Source organism: Chironomus tepperi, unplaced genomic scaffold (genome assembly GCF_022539635.2).
Source record: "Chironomus tepperi strain 1889 unplaced genomic scaffold, CSIRO-AGI_Ctep_v1 contig_449, whole genome shotgun sequence".
Taxonomy (NCBI): domain Eukaryota; kingdom Metazoa; phylum Arthropoda; class Insecta; order Diptera; family Chironomidae; genus Chironomus; species Chironomus tepperi.
The window spans coordinates 134,483-152,980 of NW_027226571.1; the positions used below are offsets into that span (position 1 = coordinate 134,483).

Consider the following 18,498-nt stretch of genomic DNA (forward strand, 5'->3'; position numbering starts at 1 on the left):
ATTCTGCTCCTGAAACTATAAACAATAACAAGAATGATGAAAATATGATGTAAATGAAGTTAAGAATTATCATTTTGGAGATTATTAAACGAATTTCAGTTAGTTTTGGCGATGATTGAAATTAGGAACAGATTTTGGATTGTGATTTTTTGTAGAATGTTGAATTTGATAATTGATTAGAATTAAAGCCATTAAATCATATAGTACAATACTAATGCCTAAAACAACAAATTTAAGTGCGTAATAAGCTTTAATTTAGGTACACAATTATTGTCTTTAAATGGTTCTAAATGTCCATATGACCGCTAAGTAAAGACACAACTGACTCAGCCTTTAGAATGTAACCACTCGATTAGGTTCCATCTTCTTCATGTTTCATTTTGATACTTCAATAGTTAAGGACTTGCCTGTATAGAAGGAAAAATTAACAATATTTAACAAATTGCTTCAAACGGGGATTGGAACCATGTCCTTTGTTCTGCGATTGCCCTATAGATATGTAGACCGCGATAGACAGCGTGAAGATCTTTTTCTTTGATCCGCCGTTACTTTATTTGGAAACTCCGACAAAACCGGACCAGATCGTTCATTTTATTCATGGCAGTCATAACTATCATGTCGCGTTCTAGTGAACATTTTCATGTTAATTGCTATGGGCTTAAGAACGAAGTTCGACCTATTTTCATCACCTCCTACTTGATATACTTGATAAATATGTAGGACAGTGTAGGATAACAAATGAGCTCAAGAATCAGTTTAATCAGAATTCTTAATCATAGTAACATTAGAAATTCACAAATATAATTTTAAACAATTCAGTTGACAAACAATTTTGTGAAAAGCTGACAATTTACAAAATAAAATGGAAGTTTATGTCCAGAAAATCAACGATATCATTCAAAAAGCAAGGAAGCTTCTATTGATTGTAATTACTGTGATATTATTGTTGATTTACATTCGTGGATGCATAAATCAAATAACATTTTACAAGGAAGACATCGAGTATTTGCAGGTGAGATTTTGTGTAGCTGGACATTGAAATTTTTGATGCTGGATATTCATTCAACCTTACTTTTCAGAATACAATCACAAACCTACAATTACGCATAGAAAATGGTTCAAAACCTGACATCCCATTTGATCCTAAAGATGTCTATAATGCACAACGGGAATTCCTTCATTTAGTCCAACAAATCGACATGAAAAAGTCAGAATTACAACATAATAAAGTTGCACTTCCAAATAAGGAACGATATGACTTTGCTTTAGAGAATATAGGAGGCAGTGTTGTATCCTATCATGATACAGAATTGATGTACTCATGTGGACTATTAACAATTTTAATCGGAAAATGCAAGAAGATTAATCCACCTGAAAAGGCTATTCAAAAGAATGTGGAACCAGGTGAAGCCTTTTGTTTCAAAGGCAATCAAGGATCAATTACAATCAAGCTTTCATGTCCTATTGTGATTGACAGCATAACATTTGATCATGTTGAACGTTCGAGTACGCCTAATTTGGATATATCTGATGCTCCAAGATTCATATCCATTTCTGTAAGTTGAATGAAATTCAGGGAAATTTATCCAATAATACCTTAATACATTTCCAGGGTATGAACATGAAGCACGACGAAAATGAACACGATTATGGGAATTTTTCATTCAATGCAAATGACTCAAATTCTCAATCATTCTATTTTGGATCATCATCAGAAAAGTATCAATACATTAAGATTAATATAACTGAAAATCATGGACATCAAGATCGTACGTGCATTTATCGAATTCAAGTTCATGGATATGACAATGAGTGCTAAATTATTAGTGTAATTCTTATTTAATTAATACTTAGAAGTGCTTGAGGGAGTCGTTCATTTGTTACGTAACGTTAGAAATTGACTTATTGACTCCCGACCCTCTGCATCCCCTAATAGGCAAAGAGACTGCATTAGGGTATCTTAGTTGTATTTCTGGATTATGAAGGCATGTTATGTGTCTGATAGGGTCCGTAACAAAATCTCTATGGATCGTCTATAGACGCGTAATCTAGCCACAACCTCCGTCCCCCTCTTAGAGCGTTACGTAATAACTGAACGACCTCCCAAATAAATACACGAGAACATTTTATTATGCTATTAATGACTGCCTTTAATTCATACAAGCTCCATTAACAATGACATATCAAACATGACTTCACCTTTCTTATATTTCATTATAATTGTTATTCTATAAAATCCATTCGGAAACATGGATATTAATTTACTTTCAACTGTAAGATTAGCACGATCGAGAATCATTGGACCGATTGGACATCGATGTACCATTTCAGGAAATTTAGATTTGACTAATATTACAGTGATTTTTGCCATAATATTTGATGAAACTTTTGATGTTCCATCCATGAGTTTACACCAGTTGATTGCTGGAAGATTCTTGAATAATTCACGAAATTCGTTGTTGGCGTCGCGCTTGTAAATTGTCAATTTGAACTGAAATTATAGAGCAATAATCATAGATTATGAAATTGTGGCAGTAATTGCTTATAAATCATGTGTTTTTTTATTTGACGGACAGCAAATTTTGGAACTACAATCTTACAAGTGAATAATCAACCGGCATTAGATAATTGAACCTTAAATTCAAATAATTGTCATTCAATCGTTCGCATTTCTCCATTCTAATGCGTATATTATCACCAGTACACTTCTCAATTTTAATAATTTTGTAGTTAAGTTCCGCAACAACCTTGCTGAAGAATGTCACGAATAAAATAACAATCAATTGCTTCATGACTAGCGATTTTTTGGAACATTATTGCCGTCTATATATGAACATTTTTTGGTAATTTTTTGTTTTTGGAAAATTAGTTTTAATTGGTCAGAATCATTAAAAATTAAGTTTGTGGCTATTTATATATTGCTGTTAATCTATTTCCCAAAATTTTACTTGCTTACTTACTTCGCTGGCCGTACAGATCAACTGTGATTCATGGAATTCCTCAGATGACGCCAAAAGTTGGCTCTATCGCTGGCTCTATCGCTGACACTATCGTTGACTCTATTAAAGGCTCTATCGCTGGCTTCCGCCTGCCAATTGCCAACATCAAATTTTAAAATCCTAAAAATATACTTTTTTATAGATTTCAACAAACAATATTGAATTATGATAACAAAAGCTTTTAAGGACATCCTCAAATATCATTGAATCACAAAAAATGTTCTTCTATTCTAATCTGGTGTCATTGTGATGGAAATAATAGCAAGAATAATGTTAATGGTGATGATGGAGACTTTCAGTTCCCTTTATAGATGCTTAGCGGAGGTCGATTTACAAAGCAAGTTATTGCCTGGAAATATTCATTCTTTATTTATTTTTAGAGAGCCTCTTTTGCGCACTTGATGCTTTTGTTGTGAAGTCGCGTGATGGATATCGCTAAGATTAGAAATATTGTTGATATTTGAATCAGTCTTAAGTTGAATATTTGAGAGTGCATAACATTGGGTGGTTGAGGATTGATTGATGTTTTATTTAAGATGGCTTGTTTGTGTTTAGGAAGCGGCTGAAGAGAAGATAGCGTAGGCTTGAAATGGGCTTGTTTGAAATTTACGAAACAACGTCTTAGTCACTCCCGAAAGTACAACTGGACATAAGTTCTAATTAAGAGCTAGACCAAGTTGTCAATTTGCAATGCGACATGATGTCTAGTTAGGGACTCGACCAAGTTGTCCATTTGGGTCTCCGGTTATTTAAGTTAGTCTAAAATGTAGCTCAAAGTAGCCGTCATTCTGAATATCATTTCTGAGTCGGACTTGGAAGGACTTCGGAAATTCAGACACCAAAAATCCAAAAAGGAGTACTCTACTGGAGTCTGGAGTTAATTCTTCTGGAAGGACCTCCATAATGCAGTCCTACCAATTCAATCAAATGAAATTGATACCATGTTCCAGCTTTAATATCGAGTTGTACATATATGATTGGAGTCAATCGAGTCTCCGAGCTGCACAAAGTGTTAAACTTTGGTTAAACTGCAATATTGGTTGCTAAAAATGGGTCAGAATTAGCCGATACAGTGCCTTTAAAGCAACTTCGCGTATTACTGTTAATACGGTGACGTACCCGCGTGCCCCAGTTATGCTGTGCTGAATCGACTTTTCCCTACAAAATCAAAATTGAATTTGCGCTTTGAAAATTGCTAATTATAGCTCTAAAGAAACTCGGACCATTCATCATAATTCAAAAACAATTAGAATAATTTAAAAACTTTTTTTCATCCATTACAACTTCCCACTCAAATATTCACATCAAATATCATTCCCATGTATTAGTGGCTACAAATTTAATTCCATAAAAAAAATTTAAAGAACAATTTCATTTCAAATATTTGCATTTAAATTTCATGAAACGGAATGAGGCGATGGAGCATGATAAGGAGCTTGGAGAGTGAGAAAATTGATTTTAAATGTTCAATTCCCTCAATTCATTGATCCATTCCATCCACACACCTCCATCCACCCAATATTTTCCCCGATAAAACCGCAAACAAAGAATTGAAAATTACACCACAAGAATCTCAATTTATTGCTTCCAGCAAATTTACATTTTGCAATACTCTCGAATATCACCCAAAATGCTGGTTAAAAAGATTCACACCAAAATTGCACACACAAAGACATCTGTAGATTTTTTTAGACAAATACTGTTAAAGTTTCAATTTAGAAAAGCTGACCAGACTTGTAAATTTATTTAAATTTTACATACATTTTGCATTTATTGAGTGTGAAGAGATAAAAGCTTCGATATGGTCAATTGAATGCAAAGAAGATGTGAGCTATTGGGGAAAATTTTCAGAATTTTCATGGGGGTTTTTTGGGGATTTTTCAAGGTTTTTTGGTTATTTGGATCTTCTAGAATGCTGCCTGAGGTACGTGCTGCAACAAACTTCATTTTTTGCAATCAAAATGGGCCGGAAAAAGCCGCCACGATGTCTTCAAAGTACCTCTATGTCATACTGTCTATGTGGCGACGGAGCTGTAAATTAAAGACTTCACTGTGCTGCTCAGGCTTAATTCGTAAATAATGACAATTTTTGTCTTCATTATTTGGTTACTAGCTGTCGGTTGGTGCTGATTAGACTGGTTTTCTGAGATGATTGGCTTGTACCGGTCTATAACCCTGATTTTAGTATTACCATATTAACGATCATGGATCACAATTGATCTGTTCGACCAGCGAAGTAAGTAAGTATATATATTAACGAACAACAGCTGTGGATCGCTCTGAATAGCTTTGAACTCTCGTCAAACTGCTCTGGACCCTGATTTGCATTCACAGCACCTCAAATTGGTATAACCAAGAATGACAGGAGAAAGTAAGTAAAGGATTGGTCACTTTTTAAGGAAGCATGTAGTTTACATAGCGGATTAGAAACAGAAACCTGTTCAACTACACAGTGGATCAATAGGAACCAGATCTCGAAGTCGAATTGTAGTCTACTTGAGTCGACCTTTCCAAACAAAATCTGAGTCGACTTCGAGCTCTAATTGGAACTAAGCATTAGCATCTTCACAAAATTAACAACCAGATTCTAAAATTCTGACAAAATTCATCCTAACATTAACCCATCACATTTTGCATACGTAAATAAAATAAGTAAAAGGACAGAGAAATTGAGAAATCAATTTAGAACTTCACTTACATCTTCTTTTTTTTTTGAATGCTTTTAAACACATTTCATTGAACATTGTCATGCAAATAATTCTAAAATGAGAGAAAAAAGGTCATCATTTGCATTTTGTTTCCTTCTCATTGGACTTAAAAGTGAAAATTTTATTGTGCTTGATTGTATCCTGGATGGAAAGAGTGAGGAAGGACATGAAATGTAGGATAAAGTTTTTTGGGTTGAAGTTTTAAATGTTTAAGGTCAAAATTGATTTTTTTGGAATTTGGAATTGAATGTTTAATAGATTTGGTTCTTACTTACTGTAGCTGGTCGGATATATCAACTGAGGTCCATAGCTTCTTTTAGTTCGCGTCTGAATCTGGCTCTTTTACTTACTTACTTACTTACTTATTTGCTGGAATCATGCTTCTATGTTTGATTTAGGTTACAACAAAATGCATTCCAGTTGACTCTGTTGCTGACTGTGTCACCTAGTTTGCACCTAGTAGCTCAACATGCGGACAGAGAATTTATCTATTGATGGCTGCTTTCTGCTAATTATTATTTGACAACTTGATAGGCAAATGCATGAAAATCTCAATTTTGTGCTGTCAATATGAGTCAAACGCAGCAGTTACGTTGGCGATTCCGTCAACTAGGTGACCTATTCTAGTGCCCTAATGGCTTTGAAGTCTCGCTCTGATAAACTAGTCATTAAACTTACATTAAGTATCCAAATTAAAGCTATTTTAAGTCCATTCACCTCTAATTATACTCACATTAAGCACATTAATGACTTACAAGTCTTTATTTGTCACACATAATTTCATAATTGACATTTTATGTCACAATAATTCTAATTCCATCTACAAATCATGTCTTCACTTAAATCAACTAAACAAACACATCAATTACGGATCAAAAACATTTTCACCACATTAATGCACACACAATTTAAATTGTATTCCAGATGATTAAATCCTCAAACGACACCACAAAACGTTTTAAGGTTGAATTTTCATCACCTTTCAATCATTATTATCATCATGCTGTTAAAATCCACAAAAGATATTTTTTTATCATGTTAAATTCATGTGTGGCACACGACCTTATACCCCCTCCTGCAACATCGTCATCATCATAAATAGATAAGAAAGGGAAAAATTTTTATTACATTTTATGTCTTTATTCCGCACTTACTTACGTACTTGCATACTTATTGTTAAAATTGCTTCTCTCCCTTTTGCTATATTGTGTATCGTTGGCTTTTAACGAATGCACGTGATTCAATTATTGTTATGGTTATGGTTTGATTCTTTATTGTCATTCCTTCATCTTCGTGCTACATTTTACCATTTTAACATTGAAAATAAGGGATTCTCTAGACTCGTTAATAGATTTGATTATAAATTTTTTAGTAGATCCAATCATTGAAAATGTTTCTTTGCATTTTTTTTTTCTTGCTGCGTCTTTCACCATCGACCCTTTACTATTTTTTTTTATGCAGTATGTATTGAAATGAGAGAAATTTAATTTTAGAATTTGGATTCAGGTGCAGAATGAGTTTGATGAGATTTCGTTGAGTTGTGGTTTTGAGTGAAAAATTCAATTTTGTGGATTGGATGATGGGAGATGGAATGGGGGTTTGTGTTGGAATAGTGACATTATTGTGGTGTCTTTGTTTGCACATGATATTGAGTCTCTTAGTAGTGGTTGGCAACCTGTGTGCCGCGGAAAATTAGTGTAGCGTCATCAAATTTTGGAAATAACAGGAACCATAAGTCGTAAGCGGTTTCGAAGGAGGCTTCCTACTAAGGTGTGCCGTGGCACAAAAATGGTTGTTCACCACTGCTCTAAAGACTTTATGGTTAATGTCAAGATGGACAAATCTCATTCTTATGGACTTAAAATAGGATTATTTCTATGAAATCTTCATCTAAACCCTCAAAAAACTTTGCAAAATAACCCAAATTAAGCAATTCTAAGAAAAGAAATCTGATTACACAGAAAGTACACGGTGTCAGTCACATCTCCGAACAATACAACTGGAAAAGAATCCGTCATGAATCCTGTCAGACTCTGATACAGATGCTGATTTAGTAATACTAAATGGTTGAAGTCTCCATTTGAAAGCGATAAGGCGGCCAATCCTAGCAACACATCATGACAATGACATTGTAAAAGCATGTCTTTGCAACAGTCGTTTGACGTTTCATCGTCATGTTATGTCACTTGGGCATCAAATGATGTCAAATGTGTCAATTGACCCTTCTTGGAAAGAGGTTGTTTGTAGAGACAGTAAAGTACTTGGTACATATTGGCAATTGGCAAAGGGCAGCCAGCGAAAAAGCTAGTTTTAGACGTCAATTGATAGGGGCCTTGGATCAAAGCTGATCTGCATAGCCATCGAAGTAGGTAAGTATGCGTCAATTGACCGTGAAGACATGAGTTAACAACGTTATCGTCATGTTATGTAGCATGGACACTCTGCATTTCCATTTGTGTCGCGCAGACACCCAACTTTTCCATCTGTATCACTCGGGACATAAACATCTGAGACTTTATATTCTCATTTCTAAGTTGAATTGCAAATAAAATTTTTATTTTCATGCACACGCAGAGTCATCATCATCTTGTAATGTTCACTTAATGTTCCCGTCTTTCTTTTCTTTTCTTTTTCATTCTTTATTATTTCCATTTTTTTGGCATTTATTTTTTCAATTTTACAAATGCAGTTCTTTTGAAGCAGCAGCCACAGTAATGGTGTGAACGGAGAAAATCGAGAAGAAGAAAAATGTTGGATATAAAAAAAGACTTTTTTCTTCTGTTGCCTTCGCATTTTTTAGTCTTAACAATGGAAGAAAATTATTATTGCACCACACAAATGATGAGTTTCATTTTCTTTATTACTATTGTTGTTCTTATTGTTCAGCATATTGTTGTTGTATATAGAAGATGATGTACGAGATGACAATTTTTACCTTGATTCAGAGTTGTTGACTTGGAGTCGAGTGGGAAGTGACTGATAATCGGTGTAGGGCCATCGTTTTGAGCTGTCATTGAAGGCTGCCGATTGTAGATGGCTGATTGTAGGACCGGCAGTCATTGACACCTATTCCTTCGAGCTACCTACCATTCTCAGTCTAGTGAGCTGGTGATCTATTAACAGTAGCTAAGGACATCTTTCAACGTCAGTCGACCGACGGTTGCTTATAACTGCCTTCCGCAGCAGCTTGTTGCCGTTGATTGCTGATTGTAGCTAATATTCAGCAGGCTTTTGTCGATTTCCATCATACAATTTAACTCTGATTTTGACCGACTTTATTCAACAAAATTAAGCTTAGACATCACTTATTGAACCTTTATACTGCCCCAAAATCCTCAAAACATCTGCTAATGTGTCCAAAATCAACGAACCTTAAGAATCACTTTTTAAGGAACATTACAAATCCCCATTTTCTCTCTAAACATCATCCACATATCCACTTTCCTTCATATCCACTATGTGCGCATAATTTCCGAACTGTTGTAAGCTAAAGCGCTTGAGGGGGTTAAAAGCAAGCAGTAATGAATAAAAGCTTGATTCTTTTTTCCACTAGATTTAATGTTCTCTGTTTGTTCGTAACATGATGAATGCATAAATAATTTAATAAGTCACTTCAGTACGAGAATATGGAACTGGAGTTACATGCGTTCCTTCATATTTCATTATAAAAATGGATTTTTGATGACTTCTTTTATGCATGCTTGATTTATGAACATTTTCTTCTCTTTTCTTATTTCGTCTCATAAAAATGCATTATTTATTCCTGTGTATATGAATCACAAAGAGGATGCAATTTTCATTGTTGTACTTGAATTAATAGCTGTCGCTTAGTTCTGTACTTGAATTTTGTGCTTGATTAAGCTGGATATGATGTTAGTGAAGATAAACATGACTAAATTATGGGATGAAATTGGCTAGACATAAGAAAACTTCAAAAGTCAAGTAGATGAAGGTTTTAAAGGCTTTTTATACATGCTTAATTGCTGCTTGAAAATTGTTTTAGTTCTTGTGATTTCCTCTAAGTCGATAGAAATAAGTCATAGCTTTTTAATGGCAAATTAATGTCTAATTAATGACTAGTTCTAACTGATTTTTGTCTATTCGGGTCAGAGTTGGTTTCAGAGAGGCTGATATCAAATGATGAGTCAAAGTGGACAGACTTCGATGTGCTTGACATGCTATTAGGAGACCTGCAGAAGTTCCATCAAATAAAGTCTGTAAATTCGACTTTGTAGATGATAGAAGATCAGTTGGACGACCATAGAACTCTTGAAAGAATGCTGTTGATAGAGACAGTGCTGTGCTTGGTATTCGAAAGTGAAAGACGAAAGCCAGCGATATATAGCCACAATTTGTGTGTTAGCGAACAAGTCAGCGTGCCCAGGCACAGTGAAAAAGCGCCCAAATCCTACTAGACTTTCTCTGGAATCGAACCCGGGCCGTTAGATTGTTAGCCGATACTCTAACCACTATGCTACTGCTGCATTTTCGCTGCCTAGTTTGGCTAGCAAAGTAAGTAAGTAATATTTCCACCATATCCCCAATTGCATCCATCCTCTCTTTATAATTCTCATCTAACAAACATTAAATTGACATTACAAATTTATTTAAAGATATAGAAGAAAAAGCACCAATGGAAGGAAGTAAGTTGAGATAAAAATTGATTGCATTGAGATTGCACAGAAGAAATTTCTCTTCCTCATTCTTCCTTATTTTTCTTATTTAAAGACTTGATTCATTATAAGGAAAGAATCTTATCGTTACTTACATAAAATACTTCAAACTCAAGATGCACTTGCATTGAATGGATACTTGAAAGTGAGAAATGAGAAAAATATTTCATCTTATTGGAGATTGATGTCTTTTGGATAAGATTTTCTAAGGAAATTAAATTAAAGTTATTGATTTATTTAAGGGGTTGATTGTGATTTTAAAGGCTTGTGTAGCACAAGTTGTGTTGGAAATGTGTATCTGTAGATAGATCTGGATAGAAAGTTTTCTGAGCAATTTGTTGCAGTCACTGGAAACTTGCTGGAAACAGGTCATATCCTTATTTTCCAAATTTATTCTAATGATTGAAGTAAGATGGACCATTTACTTACTAACTTACTTACTTCGCTGGTCGTACAGTGACCTCTCATGACTTCCATTTGGTGTCGATAAATGTGTCCGAAGCAAGCCTTCTTTATTTGTGTCAATCGGGTTTCAAAGTACTAACTGAATCATAAATCACAATTCGCAAAATTCGAATTTAGTTTTTGAAGACCTATCTTCCTTAGGTTCACAACCCGAATCCATTAATCCAGCCCATCGGTTCACTTTAACACGTTTTACAATGCTACAGCATCCCTAAAGAGTTGATTTACGCTCAGCATTGCCAATATATTTAAAAATACTTCAACAAACCTTCAACTGGATTTTATACCTCATAAAGACAAAATGCATGAATTTCCCCAAAAATATTAAAGCTCGCTAAAAGCCACAATAATTTAAATTTCACAGCAATAGTCACAAACAATGATAGTTATAGATTTATATATCCCCAACAGACTGTCTAAATGCAATTTTTCCTTTTCGTTCTTCTCTCTCACTTTATTCCTTCATCCTTAAGCTACGATTCGTCACTTCAATAATAAAGATATACTTTTTATATTTTTTACCCCACTTCTTATTTGCCTTTTTTGCTGCTGCTTCTTCTTGTCTCAGATCTTCTTTCATTTCACGTCTGAGAAGTGTTGAAATGGAATTTGTTTGTGAAATATTAGAGAGAGTAGAAATGGAATTGAAACTTTCCTCCGTCAGACATTCTTCGGCATCGTCTCATTCTCCTCATTATTTTTCACTTCTTCTGTGTTTTTCCAACTATATGCCGAAAATAAAAAAACTATTTTTCTTGCTGTGTGGATTTTTTTTTAAATAAAATATTTTATTTTTTATTCGACGAAAGAGAGAAAAAAAAGACTAAAATGTTTCATTAAATTGTAGAAAATGTCTGTCAGCAGGCGGAAAAAAAGCACGAGAAATGAAGAAAAAAATAGAACAAGTTTGAAAATTATTGAGTGGTGGATTTAGGGCGCATTTTTTGAGATTAAAGGATATGTACTCTGAGTGGGAGTACTGTGTGAGCAATGATGCAAAAATGCTGAGAATTAGAAACTGACAGAAGTTATCTAAAGACAGATCTAGCTTCCAACGAACTCTAAATGCGGCAATAGGTCCTCGTGCGCCTTTTCCTAGAAAACTTAGTAGCAGAAGTGTGATGATGTTGATGATAAGTTCATATTGATCCATTGTGAAGTTGGGTTTAATACAGCAATTAAACAGGTTTCTGGTGCTGGGTAAAACAGCTATTTCTGCTAGTTTCCAGAAGTGTAATTCTAGAGCTGTATCTGACACTAATAGATGAAATGCTAGTCGACTAGAGCGAGAAGTTTAAGTACGAGTAGCTAAAGCTACACTTCATAAATGTCGACCGGGCAGGTGGAATACAGAGTCACTTTTAATTGACATTGAAATATTGCCACCATGGCATCAAGGTGGTAGTATAATACCAAGTGGCAGCGAATTGGAAAATTTGGTTGTTTTAGCTGAGTGTTTAGAGGTTCAGTACTTCAAAGAATAATAAAACAGGCCCGGTTCCCAGTTATTGAAGACCGTCATTTCCGTAATATCCTTTTGTGCATGCACACCTGCCATAGCATTCAAACTCTTTAAACAACAGACAAAATGCCTCACAATTCCCCCTTTAAATTCAGCTAAATAAATCTGAAATTGCTCTATAAGCAGCCTTACCAGTAGCTGCAGCAGCAATAGCACACAATTTTCAACATTCTAAGAACACAAGGGAAATGAAGAAATAATGTTGATGATATCAAATAACCCAAAGGCATTTTGTGCTCTTTTTTTTTTCAACATTTTAATGCCATTTTTTTCCTTTTCTCTTTGCCTTCATATTATTAATGCCCGGCATTTTTTTGTTTCAGTCTCTTTTTTCTTTTTCATCGAGAGCAGCAAGCTTGAAAAATGAATTTTCGAATGCAACTCATTGGAAATAAAAAGGAGACTCCTTTGACGATGAAAATGAAAAAGGCAGCACTGAAATGGCTGGCTTTGAAATTAGTAGAATTAATTGCACGCTGTCAGCTTTGATATGTACAATAGGGGCTGCAAGTATGGCAAGTTGATAAAGTTTTTGTGTAGATGCTTGTGCTTCACATCCGTCTTGGGTCACAAAACTTGTTTTTAATTTCAAATCACAGCAATCATAAAATTTTCATATTTTTTTTATTCAGTTCACAACAAAATTTTTCGTCATATTCGATTCCAGTTCCCACCAGGCATTCATTCCTGAACATTCAAAATTTCATCATACACAAAATTCCAGTACAAAAAATTATTATTTTCCACCCAGCATGAAGTCAAAATTAAATGTTGAACATATTTTGACCTCATTGAATCAAATCGAGAAGCATCGCATAGTTCCAACAAATGTCTGTCAAAAAATTCTTCGTCAACAATCAAATTTCAATCAATTTGATTCGAGTGACATTCCATATTTCCCACTCGAATGGTTTGATATTGAAGCTGATGATGATGATTATGAGTCGCGATATTTTCCACATTGTAGGGAAGGTGAGTAAGTTGGGTGTGGGGATTCAGGTGGTAGGGTTAGATGTGACGCATTTGGGAAGGTTGTATTGATGTTTTGTAATGGTTAGATGTTCATGCTGTATAGTTTAGAATAATGGAATTGAAGCTGTTGCTAGGGATTGAGTTAAATAGAACTTATGCCAGATTCTGTAGCTTCATATAGGCTTAGACATGCAAAATCTGAATTGACGATGCGTGACTAAGATTTGCTGTTTTTAAGACAATTTTAACCATAAATATACTTACTTACTTACTTCGCTGGCCCTACAGATCAGCTTTGATCCATGGCTTCTCTTAGTTCTCGGCTAAACTGGCTCTATCGCTGACTGCACTGTTCCAATTGCCAATACCAAGTGTTACACTGCCTGTATCAGTCTTTGAGTCTCTAAGCTGTTAATACTTACTTCTTACTTCCTTGACGAGGGGCACGGTGGTCCATTGTCGCATTTAGAATTCATCGGAAGCTGTCATTAGATAACTTCTGCCTGTTTCCAATTTCCAGCACTTTTGCATCGTGGCTCACCCATGAGCTGTTAATATGAATAGTCAACATTCCCAAACTAAATCAGACATAAAGACAATTCCATAGCAACACAATACACATCCTCAATCTATCTATGACTCCAAATATATTTCCCGAAAAAATGTCATCAATCCTGATTTCTCATCCAAGCTAATAACGCCTAAAAAATTTTCATTATCTAACAATAAAAGGTATGGCATTTCTTCCTGCGGTGGTTCCAACAACATCTACATCATCATCGTATGACTTTGAATGGCATAAAGTGAACATAAAGGCATACAATAATGAATCAAATAAATGGCATATTGAGGATGTGAGCAACGGTGAAAATTATCAAGTTCCTCGCATCTATTTGATGTTCATTGTTGAGGATCCTCAAAATTTTATTCAACGCATGAGTTATGCAATAAAACATCGCGAGAAATGTGAACGTAATTTGAGATTTGAAGCGATATTAAATGAATTTCCCATGAATAGAATTCCACATCCATTCGTGCATCTTCATGATAAAATTGAAAAACTTCTCAACATGAACAAAACAAAAACAGAATTAATGGAATTTTATCAACGTGAAGCGTGCATTGTCTTTCAGAAAGTTCTTGCTGCATTACAGATGAAAAAGTTTATAAATGAAAGGAAATCCAACAGTGAATATCTAAAACAACAGAAGGAGATTGAATTACCGAGGAAATTGCATGTTGAAAGAAATCTTCTCGCAATTGAATGTCAAAATAACAACAATGGGAATGATAGGTAAGTGGATGGGTTTGGTGGTGGGGGCTGAAGTCGAGCTGATGCTAGTTTGGGTTACCTATATGTCCTGATATTGGGAATCCTTGCTTACTTACTTACTTCGCAGGTTGCACAGATTTTCTGTGATCGATTAATTCTCTCAGTGAGTATCTAAAACTGGTTTTGTAGCTTGCTGTCGTGTGCCTATAACCAGTACCAAATGCTTCACTGTCTCTATCAACAGCCATTCTCAAGGAAGAGTTACTAAGGGTTTCTGAGACGGAATTGAGAAACTCAGGAATTGTGTCAATCTTGAACAGAAGCATCAGGTGACAAGGTTGTCCGTCCCCGATCAAGATTGACATAATTCAGGAGTTTCGCGATTCCGTCTCAGGTGACAAAGTTTTTAGTCATTTTTGTCTAAATTTTGGTCACTTTTGTCACATTTTAGTCACTTTTACTCAAGTGACAGTTGTCCACTCTCCGATCTCGACCGAGTGCTCATTTTGAGAATTAACCAAAATCGAGACATCTGAAGCCTACAAACTGCTGCTCTGGTTGCCCTCCTATTGCTCTTATTCCTCTTCTCCCGCACGAATTTGTCTTGATGCAACAATGAAGCACAATTTCGGTAGCTTTTGATGAAGATTGGCCTGAAATGTTCTTTAAAGGTTGAACAAAATGGATTTTTTTAGGGACGATTACGTCTTAATTTAAAGCCCCTCTTCTAACTTTTGCTACAATTTTGTAATAGCTTTAACAAAAGAAATCTCAAATGTTATTAGTTTACTTTAGTATTTCAGCAGCCCCATAGCACCAGAGCACGAAGTCAGCTTGAATTTTTCATGAAAACAAGACTAAAGTTAACTTGATTTCATATGAAATTCGAGTCTACTGCGCTCTTCATAGCACTGAGTTCAGCCCAATCCACCAAACCTTACCTTTCTTAAATTATATTTTTCAATTTTCCTACCACAGCAACAACAACAAGAATAAACTTTACAATAAGACAAAATCAGAAAGAAATCTCAAGCAATTGTGGCTCTATTGTTGTCCACAATCAATTAAAATAATGGAATTCATCAACAATGAATGTGAATCTGTCAGTCGAATGTCTTTCTTTCACATACAGACATCCATGCCAATCGATTGGGATACATTTTATGTTGAAAATAATTCAAAAATTCATTCAATGTCGATATACTTAAAATCAATTTGGATTGATAGAATTGTATGTGAAATTCAATCACAATTGTCTAATGTTGGTAAGGGATGGTATGATATGAGAGATATGACTAGTTGGTCGATGTATAAAATGTCAAAACTATCACGTTTGATTGAATTGATAAAGATTCGTATGGAAGTTACCGTAATGAAATTTCTAAAAACATCCCTTGCGGCCTTTGTCAATCATCTTTGTCGACCATGTGAATGTTTATTGAATATTTCAAATGATTATGAATGGATGAATGATGATTTACTTAATAGTCCATACCATACGGAAAATTACATATTCAAAATATCCTTAAATATCGACAATGAACAAAAAATGCCAATCTATTCAATATTAGATTTACAAAATGGACGTCTCGAGAGAGAAATTCTTGATATGTATTATAAATGTATACTGACAACACATGACATACCACAAATTGATCCATATTTAATGAAAAAATTGAAATTTGATGTTAAAAATTTGAAACTTTCATCGATTGGCATACTTGACGTTGAAATACAAAATCAAATTTTACAGCTCACAAATTCATATCGTAAATGTCTCATACCATTGTATGCATATGCAAGAAAATATGAAAAGTTTATTGAATTGAAATGTCTTGATGTGCAGTCGTATGTTGGAGATGTTGTGGGTGAGTGCAATGAATTATGGACAGTTTAAGGGTTGTGGCTATTTGTTCCCTAGATGGTAGAAGGCTGAATACAGCTCAAAACATTTAAAGACAGGAGTTATTCCAATTGTGTCAGCTACATGGCATCCTCCACATGGCAGTCACATGGTATCTATTTCAGGCACATGACATTCCGATTACATAACATCCAAGTGGCAATTTTTATGGCATTTAACATGAAAATTGTCATTTGGATGTGTAGCATAGGCAGTCGCCTGCCCGTTCGCTACAGATGCCACTTGGACGCCATGTGGCAACCTCTAGCCTACGCTCCTGACCTACATTTCTTCCTTCATCCGACAATTCTATGCCTTAAAATCTCAAACATTCCAAAAATCCCCATTAAATCCCCTCAAAATCACTTCATCTACCCAAAACAGCATCTTCATCGTCAGTTACTGAATTTGAGAGTAAAATTCATCAAGAAATGAGCTTCCATGAAGAATTGAGAGTCAAAATACCAAATGACATCATTATCGGTCCATTTCACATAGACATTGAGGATCTCAAGACGAGTCTTATCGAAAAGCAAATGGAAGTAATAGAAGCCTTAAAGGAGAATCTCGTAATGACAGCAAATGATAAAGTTATAGACATACAGCATGGCTATGATGCAATTCTTAATCATTTGACAACCAAACCATTGACAATTGAACACCTTGATGACATTAAAAAATGGATTCCATCAATTCCGAGTCAAATTCAGAAACTTTCGGATGAGATGAAGACGATACTTGTCGATTTTCGTATCATTGACTCATTTTGGATTGTGTTGTCGGATGAAATGTTTAAGGCAAAATGGAAAGCACTGCAAATGCCACAAATTGTCAATCGTCAAATTAATGAGATGAAAAAGCAGCATGAATTTGATGTGGAACGATTTAAGAAACTCCATGGAAGTGACTTGACTGTGTTTGCCGAGAAGACTAATGCGATTCCACATGATGTCGATGAATGCTTAAAAAATTATAAAAATGGCGATGAAATTTTAAATTTATGGACCAATTTAATCAGCATGCGTGAACACGGCGAATTGCTTAATAAACGTTGTTTGTTATTCGATCAACCAGAAATTGATATGGAATTGCTAACTGTCCATATTGAACGCATGTATCCTCATCAAAAGTTTTGGACAATGACATCAAATTTCCTCACGTCAAAGGAAATGTGGACAGAACAAATGCCTTTGTCAATGCTTGATATTCAATTTATTGAGGCGGAAATTAAGAGATATGATGCAATTGTTGTGGAATCTCGAGAATATTTTACAGATGATGATGTTAAAATGATGGAAAATATTCATAAAATATCCGTAGAAATTCAAGAATTTAAAATTCTTGTTGACATTTTAAAGGATTTAAAAAATTCAAATTTGAAGGATGTTCATTTTGAGAAAATCTCTAGAGCAACTGGAGTCTTAATCGGAGATGATTCTACAAAATTGAAAGACGTGATTCTATACAATGCTCAAAGATTTTTAAAAATATTGAGTAATGTCAACAACGAGGCATCTCAAGAAGCTGCACGCGAACGTGAAGAAGAAATTCGTCGAAAGATTGAAGAGGAAGAAAAGCGCCTGCATGATGAAGAAGTGAAAAGGCATAGAGATTTGCGACGTAAAGATCGACAAGATTTGTTCAAGCAACGAAATTAAATTTAGTTAGGAATTGCTATGGCTGATAATTCTATAAGAAAAGCTATTCGTAGACAGTAACAATAAATTTTTGGAAATGATTATTAATAAATTCGCTGTTTTATTTAGCACAGTGAACTTTAATTTGACGGATCAATTGTAATCTGACGATTTTATAAATCTATTAGATGACTAAAGCTAGTTTTCGATTCTGTTAGCTACTGAGAAATGAACTGTTGTTTTGTGAACCTACAGATTACTCTGGCAGGATGTTGATTTAGCAAATATACTTAGATTAATATATGCAAATTTAAAAGCTCTCGTTAAGACATCTGGAATGGATTTG

General features: G+C 34.7%; 2 protein-coding genes across 2 annotated transcripts; both read left to right on the top strand.

Moving 5' to 3' along the window:
- Positions 1 to 862: 862 nt before the first annotated feature.
- spag4 (sperm-associated antigen 4) lies at positions 863 to 1,819 on the top strand. Its single transcript, XM_070650855.1, has 3 exons — positions 863 to 1,012; positions 1,080 to 1,556; positions 1,613 to 1,819. Exons 1-3 carry the CDS (start codon positions 863 to 865, stop codon positions 1,817 to 1,819), a joined length of 834 nt encoding a protein of 277 aa, XP_070506956.1.
- An 11,300-nt stretch (positions 1,820 to 13,119) lies between these two features.
- Positions 13,120 to 18,173, top strand: sac (sterile affecting ciliogenesis). The gene is made up of 4 exons (XM_070650856.1): positions 13,120 to 13,339; positions 14,072 to 14,633; positions 15,591 to 16,480; positions 16,900 to 18,173. The coding sequence occupies exons 1-4, from the start codon at positions 13,120 to 13,122 to the stop codon at positions 18,171 to 18,173; spliced, it is 2,946 nt and encodes a 981-aa protein (XP_070506957.1).
- Positions 18,174 to 18,498: the final 325 nt, after the last annotated feature.

What these genes read in the sequence shown, in the direction of transcription:
- spag4 (XM_070650855.1), top strand. Translation starts at nt 863, where the DNA reads ATGGAAGTTTATGTCCAGAAAATCAACGATATCATTCAAAAAGCAAGG. An exon ending in AAGACATCGAGTATTTGCAG is followed by an intron (nt 1,013 to 1,079) that starts GTGAGATTTTGT and finishes CTTACTTTTCAG; the next exon opens with AATACAATCACAAACCTACA. An exon ending in CAAGATTCATATCCATTTCT is followed by an intron (nt 1,557 to 1,612) that starts GTAAGTTGAATG and finishes ATACATTTCCAG; the next exon opens with GGTATGAACATGAAGCACGA.
- sac (XM_070650856.1), top strand. Translation starts at nt 13,120, where the DNA reads ATGAAGTCAAAATTAAATGTTGAACATATTTTGACCTCATTGAATCAA. An exon ending in TTTTCCACATTGTAGGGAAG is followed by an intron (nt 13,340 to 14,071) that starts GTGAGTAAGTTG and finishes TAACAATAAAAG; the next exon opens with GTATGGCATTTCTTCCTGCG. An exon ending in AACAACAATGGGAATGATAG is followed by an intron (nt 14,634 to 15,590) that starts GTAAGTGGATGG and finishes TTCCTACCACAG; the next exon opens with CAACAACAACAAGAATAAAC.